This window comes from Plectropomus leopardus, chromosome 2 (genome assembly GCF_026936395.1).
Source record: "Plectropomus leopardus strain MGB_pleo_1.0 chromosome 2, ASM2693639v1, whole genome shotgun sequence".
NCBI classification, from domain to species: domain Eukaryota; kingdom Metazoa; phylum Chordata; class Actinopteri; order Perciformes; family Serranidae; genus Plectropomus; species Plectropomus leopardus.
In genome coordinates this window covers 2,764,920-2,777,173 of record NC_142177.1, presented here as the reverse complement: position 1 = coordinate 2,777,173, position 12,254 = coordinate 2,764,920, and the positions used below count along the sequence as shown (strand labels likewise).

Genomic DNA, 12,254 nt, shown 5'->3' with positions numbered 1-12,254 from the left:
TCTCGTTTTTTTTTTTTTTTTTAAAGATTATTTTTTTGGGGGCATTTTCCCTTTATTTTATAGGATAGTTTGAGAGAGAAGAAGGAAAAGGGCAGAAGCTGGATTTGAACCTGGAGCCACTGCAGTGAAGACACAGCCCCTGCACATGGTTCCACCAACCGAGCCACAGGGCACAATTTACTAGTATGTCGTTTTTGATTATCTATGTCGTTTTTGATTATCTTTGGGCGACATAATATACCTTGTCGTTTTTGACAATTTTTGACAAGTGAATTCTCTTTAAAAAAAATAAAAGTTCCCCACCAAAAATAATTTAATACACACTGTAGGATTTTTAAAAAAAATTTAAATGTTTCTATTTTAAATGGCAGTTAATTGTAAATTAAGAAAATGTGCAACATTTTGGATTTGAAGCTGATGAAACAGGAACATTGCTAATAACAGGCTATTTTCTGCTGGATATAACACGTCATTTCCGGTAAAAATAACAATATAAAATGTGTTTTCTGTTACACACTGGTAGATAGCAAGTAGTCTACTGACCCCACTTGAAGTGGTTCCTATAGTGTGAAGTAAGAAACATTTCCTCTCTGTCTGACACACATATGATAAAAGCCAAAGTAAATCTAAAAATGTCTTCATTGTTCCTTTTATTACTTGTTAGTTTACTGTAAATTCAATACTTTAGTCCATGCCAGCATCCTGTGGACACTTCAATATGATTAGTCATATTTAGTAAGAGTAAGATTTACTGGAAGACAAAAGATTTCACTGACTGTTGACCAGCCTGAGATACACACTGTATTAAAAGTCATTGGTGGTAATCTTACCATGGTGAAGTTGCTATTTATTTTCTTTGATGAGATCTGCCCTGATGGAAATAATTTGGTACTGTATTTAATTGAAACAGAATCACTGTATGTAAGTGACTTATTTTGTAACATTTTTTTCCTCTTTATGTGCAAACAAACAAATAAAGGGAGAGGGGTAGGGGGCTGCTTTCCAGTCCAATAAGGTTCCTGCACCCCATCCCTTAGATGTTGAATCAGATAGGGATCTGTGGAATTTGGTATTAAGATCAACTTCCTTGTTTCTATGTTAGGATGTTTGGGTCATTCCTGAGCAGTTTTTGTGGTGTGTCAGGGCACATTGTCCTAGTGGGGCTCCGCTGCCACTGGAAAGTGCCATTGCCACTAAGTTATTTATGTGGTCTACATGGGTGTTTGGGTGGATGATGCATGTCAAATCATTCTCATGAATGCCAGCATCCAAGGTTTCTCATTGCATTGCAACAGGATGAACATTGTTAATCACTTCACCTGTCAGTAGATTGCATGTTTTTGTCAATGTGCTTTTTTAGCAAACCTTTTAGCGTACTGACAGTTCAAACATTAGCTCTGGTCATCAACATTTGGAAAAGGCATGGGAAGAAGGCAATAAGCAACAAAAGAAGAAATGACCCAAAAATTAACCAAAAATTAGTAGCAAGTACAATTAAATTATCTACAAAAAATCAATAAAAAAAAACCCCATAAAACTATATAATTTTCCCCTAGCTTTTTATTTTTTCCCCAGACATTTTCTCTAGTTTTTTTTTAAAAATTACTTTCTAAATCAACTAGTTTCTCGCAAATTGTGGAACATTTCTGCCATGCTTTTGAAATAAATCCCACCAATTTGGTCAAGATTCAAAGGTTTAAATTCTTGTGAAAGGCGTCTGAGAGCAAAAAAAAGAAAAGTGATGTTGCTCCAGGTTTCAAAGGGTTTAACTAAAGATGTTTCAGCAGCAGGAATGAAGAGGTCCACAGCATAGAGGTGCTCAGCAGGTTTTACTTATGACAGAACACAACTCTTTTTGTTTTGTTTTTAGAAATGTTACATTTCTTAGACATTTTTGACCTAATGTAAGCCATATTAGAAATGAATGTAATCTGTTCAAAATATTCCTATTTCGTAACTCAGTCACATTGATTAGGAGACAGTGTCAGAGGTCACTTGGGCTGCCTAGAAACATTCTTAATTTGCATAGTTTAGGACAACATTTGTACCTACAGCGTGCCTAAGAGGCGTGTTACTGAGAGGATTCTATAATCATGTGTTAGACAGTTTCACATGTTAAGGCACATACAGTATTAATAGTCAGTAGTCACTAATGAGAGACATGGCTACAGGTCGACGTTGATTTCACTTGGATGACCTTTCGCCCCTTCACATTTCTCTCCTCTGTCAGTGTCCACACACACATCAGCAGCTCCGGCTGCTTGTTCTTCCTGGAGTTTTAATACTCGATGGTCACTGCCTTTGTCTTCAGGTATTCATTAAGAGCCTCTTGTCCTGTTGTAGTAGCAGAAACACTGACAATTAATATGAATATTAATCACCATAAACCCGAGTCCACTGTCTAAATTCTGCAGCAGGATGTGAACTAAATAAATGTTTTATATTTGTTGAACACGTGGAAATTCCTGAAAAGAATGGAGCCAAGATGCTTTGTTGGTCTTATTGAATTTCTATGAAATGATGAAATCACAGTCACAATCAGTAAAAACACATTCAGGACCTGAGAGAGAAAGGGCTGGATCTGACTCAGAATTCTGCCTGTCAAATTGGATCTGGCTGTTCAATAAGAATATTAAACTGAAAGTTTAAGAATTAAGAAAGAAAGATTAAACTGTTTGTTTTGTTTTCCATACAAAGTTTGAAACTTTGAAAGTGCTTCACAGGACATTCAGTGTGACAGCAGCATTCATGTAATATAGTAAACAAGCTAACAGCGCTAACAACGAGCTGTTGGGCCAAAAGGTACATGCTGTCTATGTTGTCCAAAACAACATGAAAACATCAAACTATAGTTTTTTGTCAAAAACCGCAAAAAACTGTCCTGTAGTATGTCTTCCAAAATGGTATTAAAATGTCATACTATACTAAGTCATCCAAAATAGTATAACAAATGTCATACTATAGTATGTCGTCCAAAAGGGCATGAAAAAGTCATACGATACTTCAACATCCAAAATAGCAAAAAAAAAAAGGCATGGTATAGTATCGTCCATAACAACAGAAAAAAAAGTCATACTACAGTATGTGGTCCAAAATAGCATAAAAAAAGTAGTAGGTAGTAGAAGTAGGTCTTCCAAAACGGCACAAAAACATCATACTTAAGTATGCCTTGCAAAATTTTAGAAAAATGTTTATGCTATTCTATAAAGTCATTGAAAATGGCATAAAAAATTATTAATTTCATATTACAGTTTATCCACTGAAACAGCATAAAACGGTAAAAAAAACCTTCATACTAAATTATGTCATCCAAAATGGTATAACTTAATAAAATACTATGTTGCCCAGTGTGGCATAACACAGCCATAGTATAGCTTTTTGTCCAAAACAGCATAAAAAAGTAATATTATAGTATGTCCACCATAATGACATAAAAACATCATAATATAGTATGTCAAAAATGGTATGAAAACATTATACTATAGTATGTCGTCCAAAATGCCATGAAGACATTATATTATAGTATGTCGTCCAAAATGGCATGAAGACATTATACTATAGTATGTTGTCAAAAACTGCATCAAAGCGTCATACTTTACTATGTTGTCCAAAATTGCATGAAAACATTATGCGATACTGTGTCGTCCAAAATGGCGTGAAAATGTCATACTATAGTATGTTGTCCAAAATGGCATGAAAACATTGCTGTTGCTGTGGTCCTGTCTGGGGCTGCACCTGTGTCCTGGGCCTTGGTTTTGCGCAGATGCCGTGATCCTGCACGAGGTGACACGACCTTCTACTGCCATTATTATGCGTCATGCCTCCACTATTAATATAGGCATGGGACTCTTATCAGCACCTACAGTATTTGCACGTAACATCACGTTATTATAGAGTGCATTTAGTAATTTTATGTCTGTCACTATTATTAAATGATATACTATTGTTACTATTATTGCTGTTGCATCTATCCCCCTCTCTCCCTCCCTCCTTCCCTCTCTCTTTCTCTTTCCTCTTTCTCTTTCCTCTTTGTCATTACTGTAATTTAATTGTTATTAACGACATCTACTGCACTGCTGTCCGTCCTGGAAGAGGGATCCCTCCTCAGTCGCTCTTCCTGAGGTTTCTACCATTTTTTCCCCCCGTTACAGGTTTTTTTTGGGGTGGTTTTTCCTTAGATGATGTGAGGGCAGAAGGATGTCGTATGCTGTTAATCCCTCTGAGGCAAACTGTGTTTTGTGATAATGGGCTTTATAAATAAAATTGAATTGAATTGAATAGTATGTTGTTGAAAATGTCATACTATAGTATGTCGTTCAAAATGGCATAAAAACGTCATACTATGATTTTTGGACAACAAACTATATATACTAGGATGTTTTCTATGATTTTTGGATGTTATACTATACTATGATGTTTCTATGATATTTTTATTTCATATATACTCTATATCTTTTATATATACTATAATATACTGTGACATTTTCTATAATATTTTGACAACATACAATACTATGATGTTTTTTTCTTTTTTTTTAAGTAATACTGTATTCTGATGTTTTTTTAAAAGATTTTTGGACAACACTCTATACTATCCAAAATAACATAAAAACATCATACATCATACTAGTATATCATCCAAAATAGCGCAAAAAGGTCAAACTCTAGTTTGCCTTTAAAAAATGTCATGAAAATGTCATACTACTATACTAAGCTGCAAAAATAGCGTAAAAAGTCATTGTGCAGTATGTCATCCGAAACTACATCAAAATGTCATACTATACTATGTCGTCCAAAATGGCAAAAAAAGGTCATAATATAGTATCTCAAATACAAATCCAAAAAAGCCTGCAAAAACAAAGATATACTAATATGTTGTCCAAAAAAGCATAAAAAAGTCATCATATAGTATGTCATCCAAAATTACATAAATGCGCCATTATATAGTTTGCCGCCCATAACGGCAAAAAAACGTCATGTTATAGTATAACGTCCAAAATGAGATAAAAATATCATACTATTGTGCTATATCATATCATACTACTATACTAATGTTGTCCAATGTAGCATAAAACCAACATACCATAGTATGTTGTGTACGTTGGTACAAGAACCAAGTATGTCCTCCAAAATGGCAAAAAATGTCATAGTATGTCGTCCAATGTGGCATGAAACAATCACAGTATAGTATGTCGTCCAAAATAGCATAAAAAAGTCATACTATAATTTTTCGTCCAAAAAAACCCCATCATACGATAGTATGTCTTTCAAGATGGTATAAAATGTCATACTGTAGTAATATGTCCACAATAGTATAAAAATGTTATAGTATTGTATGGCATCCAAAATGGGAAAAAACACATCATATTACCGTATGTCTTCCATGATTGTATACAGAAAAACAAATAAACGAAATTCTCCGCTCGTTTTTTAGTTTGAATGAATAATTGAATGAACGGATGATACACAGACCAACATGAGACCCTGGCTGTGATGTTTCTTTATTTCCTTTACTTTAATTGCAAAGATAGTTCTATTTAAATACATGAATAAAAGAAGCACAGCAGCAGTGTTTCTTACCAAGATCTTTGCCGAAGCCAGACTGTTTGAAGCCTCCGAAAGGCGATGCCACGTCAGTCTTGTTGTAGGTGTTGACAAAAACTGTGCCGGCGTTGAGCTTCTCGCTGACGTACAGAGCTTTGCTGATGTCACGGGTGAAAACACCAGACGCCAGGCCGTACTCTGTGGCGTTGGCCCGTCTCAGGACATCGTCCACCTCACTGAGGCAGAGACACAGAGAGGACAGGGACACAGAGAGGACAGGGAGACAGAGGAGACAAGGCAGGATGCAGAAACAGCAGATAAGAGAAAAGAGATATGAGTTAACAGCAAAGTAAAAGATCTTCATATCATTTATTATTTCTCTTCAGACATTACTCCACACTACAGAAACACTACAGTTTCCCCATTCTTTCATTTGAAAAGCAGCTTGCATAGACTTTGGATCCAAATAAAATGGTTTCATTCTTTAATACCGAGTCCTGCTGCCTGTGCTGTGTTGGTATGTAGCCTGTCTTAGATTCCAACAGTTTGATAAAATGTTTATAGAGACTGCCCCGTTAATACAAGAGTAAACTGTAAATGGACTGTACTTGTATAGCGCTTTTCTAGTCTTTTCGACTACTCAAAGCACTTTCACAGGATGTCACATTCACACAAACATTCACACAGTAGTGGCAGAGGCGTCTCTCTTGTGTGCTCAGTGAGCCGCAGAGCAATACACATATAGACCGCACTGAAAATGATGATAAGGGAAAGGATCAACAAATGAAGCAGAAATCTTGGTAACACTTTTTATGAAGCCCATATCTGTAATGCATTACAATGCCTCTATATTGCTGTATAATCATAGTTATGAGCAATGCTTTATAAAAAAAATCATAACTCATTATGATGCCAATGTCTACAATGAATTATGAACATACTTATAATGTGTTATAGTGTGTATATAGTTAAAAGCATTTTTAAATGTGCCTATATGTGTATATCAATGCAACTCATGTATGTTGGACTTTCTTATGTCACAAATCAGATGGCCAAGAATGCCATATCTGTGGTTTCTTACTCACCAGTACTCCCATTCAATCACTATGAGGTGTTTTTTTAAACAGCTTTGTGGTGTGATTCCCTCTGTGGGAAATGTTACAAAGCATTGTGAATATTTATAAATGCCTTTAATTATGTACACTGTAACACATTATAAGTATGTTCATAATTCATTATAGATATTGGCAGTATAATGAGCTATGATTATTTTTATAAAGCATTAGAAATAACCATGAGTGCTTATAACTATGATTATACAGCACTATAGAGGTATTATTAAGTATGTTTAAGTGTTATAATGCATTATAGACATGGACCTTCATAGAAAAAGCAATTTTCATTAGATAAAGATACTTATGCATTTTGGAAATTAATTCATCCATATCTTTTTAAAATAAATTTAGAAACAAACATACAAATACTTATTGTGTTCACATTAATGTTGCTGTAACGCTTCTGCAGGGTTACCTGCTAATGTGAGTTCTGTATTTCCACATTTATAAGCACAAATTCCACTCATTTATGAAGTTGTGCAACTCCTGCATTGTCGACAACACGGTCCTGCAAATATTTCAAAATAAAATGCCTCGTGTCAACAACTAATGCCATTGCATCACAAAGAAGTTGTCAAGGGGCTTTTATTTTGAAATGAAAGCAGGGATGTTTGAGTAAAACAGACAGCTTTGTATTTCCTCATCTCTGTGATGGGTTAAGACTTAAACTGAAGTAAAAAATGGCTTAGAGTCAATATAATCATTCAGTTATTTCTGCAGTCTATTGCTGCTTCTGCGTGCAACGTGAATCTGGCTTAAAGTTGTGCTGCAAACATGCTGCTGACGCATGACGTAGCACGCGTCGAAAAAAATAGAAATGAATGGATTGGCCCCATGGATCTGACTAATTATCCGATACCAGATCCAGCTATTTTGTCAGAATCTGGACCGATATCTGATCTTAAAATCATATCGGTGCATCCGTGGTGGCTACTAAATTCAATTTAAGTCATTTTTAGTTACTTTATAGGCCTACCTGCGAGGTCTGTGGATATGTAGCACCTAAATTTGAGTGTGAAAAAAATACGTTATCCCACTTATATCTTATTCATAGTGACGCTGAGCAGACTCGGCATGTTTGTGTCCATGTGTGCAGTAATTATTCAATCAGGGAAATCCCTCACTCCATCGCTGTCATGCCACTGTGCAGTAATTATTCAATCAGGGAAATCCCTCACTCCATCGCTGTCATGCCACTGTGTAACAGCCTCTGGTGTAGTATTGTTGAAACGATACCTTTAAAATAAAGCCTCCCTGCCGACAGATGGAACCTTAAGACTTGTGCGAGTCCTTACCCGCCCTTGAACTTGGAAATGATCATGACTGGGCCGAATGACTCCTCTATAGCGATGTACATGTGGTCCTGCACATCAGTGAACACTGTGGGCTCAAAGAAAAATCCTGGGTGCAGAAAAAAATAACGAGGCAGGACATTAGACCCACATAAGTAAAAAGAAAAAAAAATGGAGGAAGTGAATGTGCAAACGCTGCCTCACCTGGCCGCTGCACCTGTTTGCCTCCACACACCAGAGTGGCCCCCTCCTTGACGCCAGTCTCACAGTACTCCACCAGTTTGTCCAGATGAGCTTTGTGGTTCTGAGGGCCGTGGTCTGTGGAGCGGTCCAGAGGATCACCGATTTTCATCTTCTTCACCTCCTCAACCTGAGAGAAAAAGACAATAATGAGACAACAGAGCAACAGAGACACACACTGAGGGCTCAGTGTGTAGAGACTTGTTCGTCTTTATATCTCTCAGTCCCTCATGTCAGTATGTGAGTGAAGAGTTCTCAATGAACTGAAGCACTGATCTGAATTCCACTTCAATCTTGTGTCTCACTTCTAAGATACAGTAATGCTGTCTCTATAAATCACCTCTAAACAACTTTTTTTTTTACATTTGTGAGGTCTTCAGACAAAGCTTTGGATGTCTGTTGTCATATTTTATGACATCATCACCTTAAAAAAACCTCCTCAAACAATTTAAATTAAGAGCGATCCATCAGATTAAATGAATTTGCTTTCTTTGTTAAATCAACTTTCTTTCATAAATCAGAGTATTTTATGGGTCTGCTGGTGCTTCATTAATGCAACTGTGTGCCTCCTTTTCTGTGCAGTAAGCAAAGGAGCAAATATGTTAGTGACCGCGGTGAAAATTGTTTTTGAAAGGCTAAACACCAACAAATACGCACTAAAGCAGAATATGTCAAGAGACATGTTGTGAATTTTGGAAGTGATGACCAGCATCGTTGTTGACTTTATGACTGGAGCAGAGTTATATGTTATCAGAAATGTCTTCATACCACAAGTGAGAAAGAACCTACTGAGCCACCTCTGGAATCTAATTCAATAAAAAGTATAAATATAATTAATCTTTATCTGCAACTGTTCAGAATTACTGGCTGTGAACTGAATAACTGATAACAAATATGTGGCACTTTAGTGTAAACCTGTCTATTTAGCATTTAGAAATAGTTTGTTTATAACACAGGGTGAGGGTGTAAACTTCTATGATAACATAAATAATAATAGTAATAATAATAATACATAGTAATGTAAGATGTAAATGAAGGTTTGGAAAATATATACAGATATGAAATACAGAGAAATTAATACATTCATTGTAAACAGCTTTTTGAAAGTTTTATATGTATATAAGACTTCCAAAAAGTTTAGGAGAAATCTATAAGGAGAAGCTGAATTAATGTTTTTTTTTTCCAATAACATTTCTTAAAAATGAATACGGATAGGAAATATAGAGAATATATTATATACATTGAAATCATTATGGTACATATATAATATAATATTATAGATACTGTAGATAGATTTATGAATAATTCTTTTAGTGAATAATTTTAAAAAAAAATCACACTTCTGTTTCTGAGCTCGAGAATAAACCTTAATGCTAGGCATTGTGGGACGGTTCTCCAAACTCATGGAAACCACCTCTGAGGATTTATTGTACTGGTACCAGGAACCAATTCAGTATTGAAATACCGCAATGACATCTGGATCACAAACAAATGTCTCTTCATGATTGGAGCAAAAGTCTGAGAAACAGCAGCAGTGTGAGATGAGGACACTTACCACTTTTTTCACAAACTGGTCATGAATGGTGTCCTCCACAAACAGTCTGCCGGCTGCGATGCAGTTCTCTCCCTTGTTGAAGAACACTGAGCTCATGCCCTGAAACACACAGATATCACAGAGGTTTATTTTCTGCAACTATCTCGACAAAATGACTAAAAACCTGCTTGCGTGATGAGCTCACCATGCGGATTGCCTTGTCCATGTCACAGTCACTGAAGATGATGAGCGGCGATTTCCCTCCCAGCTCCAGGGAGACTTTCTTCACGTTACTGACTGCACAGCTTCACATGGAGGACAACACAGACAGTCAGAGAGTGATGGCACATTTTCTTTAGACAGAGTTTGTGAGTGTGCTTTTCCTCTGACCTCTTCATGATGTGTTTTCCAATCTCAGTAGAGCCTGTGAAGCCCAGTTTACGGACGTCAGGATGGTCAGACAGACGCTGACCCACCAGAGCACCTGCAAGACGAGGATGAGGTTAACAACGTCTCACACAGCTGCATGATTTCACCACAGGCTCATTTTTCATGATCCAAAACAACAACCATCACTGCAAATCAGTGTCAGGTCAGGCTGAAAGTATGTGCTCTCACCTGATCCAGGCAGAATATTAACCACTCCTTTGGGAAGTCCCGCCCTCGCCGCCAACTCAGCGAACTTGATTGCTGTCAGTGGAGTCACCTGGACACACATGACTTGTTATTATCCACGCCATACAGAAACCCAGAGAGGCAAGTGACGAGAGATATTCTGGAGATCCATTTTCGAATTCTGATCTCCTTTTTTCCTGTGTTTATCACTTTGAAACCTGAGCAGATAAGTTTAGTTTATCTCAATAATATTAATATTTTACTTTTTTCTGTATTATAATTTTTTATATATAGTTATGAGGTTTTCTGGACATTTTCCATTTTCCATTTTATTTTTTCCTGTATTTCCTGTATTTTGCGGGACATTCCCTGTTAAGTTGCTCATTTTGTTTTTTACTATGTTTTTTAAATAAATAAAACCAATTTTCTCAGAAAAAAAGCAACAGAGGAAATGAACCCAAAATTATCAAGAAATTTGTAAAAAGTACAGACGAAACTACCTAAAATTGCTTTAAAAAGAAAAGAAAAGAAAAAAGAAAAATAAATAAATAGATAAATAAAGGAAAAAGTGCTTAAATAAATAATTAATATTTATCAAATAATAAATAATTTAAATATATTATAAATTAGAACATAATTTAAATATGTAATTATGATACCATAAATATAGTTTTTCCCTGGCTTTTTCCTCCAGCTTTTAACAAAATATATTTTTCTAAATCTACTATTTTCTTGCAATTTGTGGTACATTTATTACCAAATTGCTCGTTGCCTTTTTGACAATGTTTTTGAAAGAAATCACATCAATTTGCTTGGGGTTTCAGTAGTTTAAATACCTGTGAAAAGCATCTGAAAGCAGCACAAGAAAAGTAATATCTCTTCAGGTTTCAAAGGGTTAAAACTCACTTGGAAGAAAACAGGAATGATTTTAGTCTTATATAGTGAAAAGATAGAGATTCGCACACCAGGAAGCTCCCATTAAAGGATTTTATTCTGCGAAATAAGTGACGTTTTGAGCACTGACGCTCTTCCTCAGACGTTTTCTAATGAGTCGCCATTTTAAATATATGTAAACAATCATGTGACTAAAAGACAGCTGAGGTCATTCAATCTTGAGTGAAGTAATAAATACAAAAATATATAAACATAGTGAAAATACATACAATGATAGTGTATAAAAACAGGTATCTTCAAAGACGTATACATATGTCTCTGTATAACACAAGTGTGTGTATACATTAGAACATACACAGATATATGCAAAAAATTATATATAACAATTTTTATGAAGATTCAATAGTTGCATTGTGTCTAACACACAAGGATAGCACACTAGTAAAAAACATGTGCGCATATCGTGTGTATGTACACAAAACAACAATAACTTGCAACTCATAACAGGATCTCTATCTTTTCACGTTTTGCTTTACCTTGGATCCAGCACCCACTATGGGATGTGCGTGTTTTATTTTTGAATCTTTTTTTTTAGTCTTATATAGAACAGGGCGCAGTGGTGCACTTCAGCCTCCTGTGGCTGAAATGAGTATAACAACAACAAGCACTTGATCGCTCTAGAAATGAAACACAGAATGTTTTTTCCTCACTTGTGTCTCAGGATCTCTGTACGCTTGTGCTCCACTCAGGATTAATTATAATAACTGACTCCAACTTTTCTTCTTATCTCCATCATCAGGTCAAAAGACATTCCCATCAGCCTTAGCTGGACCATGTGTGTAGGGCTAATTATCAAATGTTAACATGCTAAATGCTGCACTAAGATGGTGCACATGGTAAACTTTACACCTGTTTAACATCAGCATGTTAGCATTCAGCTCAAAGCACTGCTGCGCCTGCACACAGCTGCTAGCATGCTGCAGACTCTCAAACACAGACACAGACGCAGACACTGAGTCT

At 35.9% G+C, this 12,254-nt stretch overlaps 1 protein-coding gene across 1 annotated transcript in view; it reads right to left on the bottom strand.

Moving 5' to 3' along the window:
• Nucleotides 1-1,810: 1,810 nt before the first annotated feature.
• aldh1l1 (aldehyde dehydrogenase 1 family, member L1) overlaps nucleotides 1,811-12,254 on the bottom strand; it is a 30,508-nt gene continuing 20,064 nt past the window's right edge. Inside the window, exons 16-23 of the mRNA XM_042498361.2 lie at nucleotides 10,344-10,431; nucleotides 10,116-10,209; nucleotides 9,931-10,030; nucleotides 9,747-9,845; nucleotides 8,156-8,321; nucleotides 7,955-8,060; nucleotides 5,581-5,780; nucleotides 1,811-2,334 (exon numbers count right to left, since the gene is read on the bottom strand). Coding sequence (XP_042354295.2) covers nucleotides 2,279-2,334; nucleotides 5,581-5,780; nucleotides 7,955-8,060; nucleotides 8,156-8,321; nucleotides 9,747-9,845; nucleotides 9,931-10,030; nucleotides 10,116-10,209; nucleotides 10,344-10,431 — 909 coding nt within the window. The 3' untranslated portion in view covers nucleotides 1,811-2,278. The remainder of the gene's footprint in view (nucleotides 2,335-5,580; nucleotides 5,781-7,954; nucleotides 8,061-8,155; nucleotides 8,322-9,746; nucleotides 9,846-9,930; nucleotides 10,031-10,115; nucleotides 10,210-10,343; nucleotides 10,432-12,254) is intronic.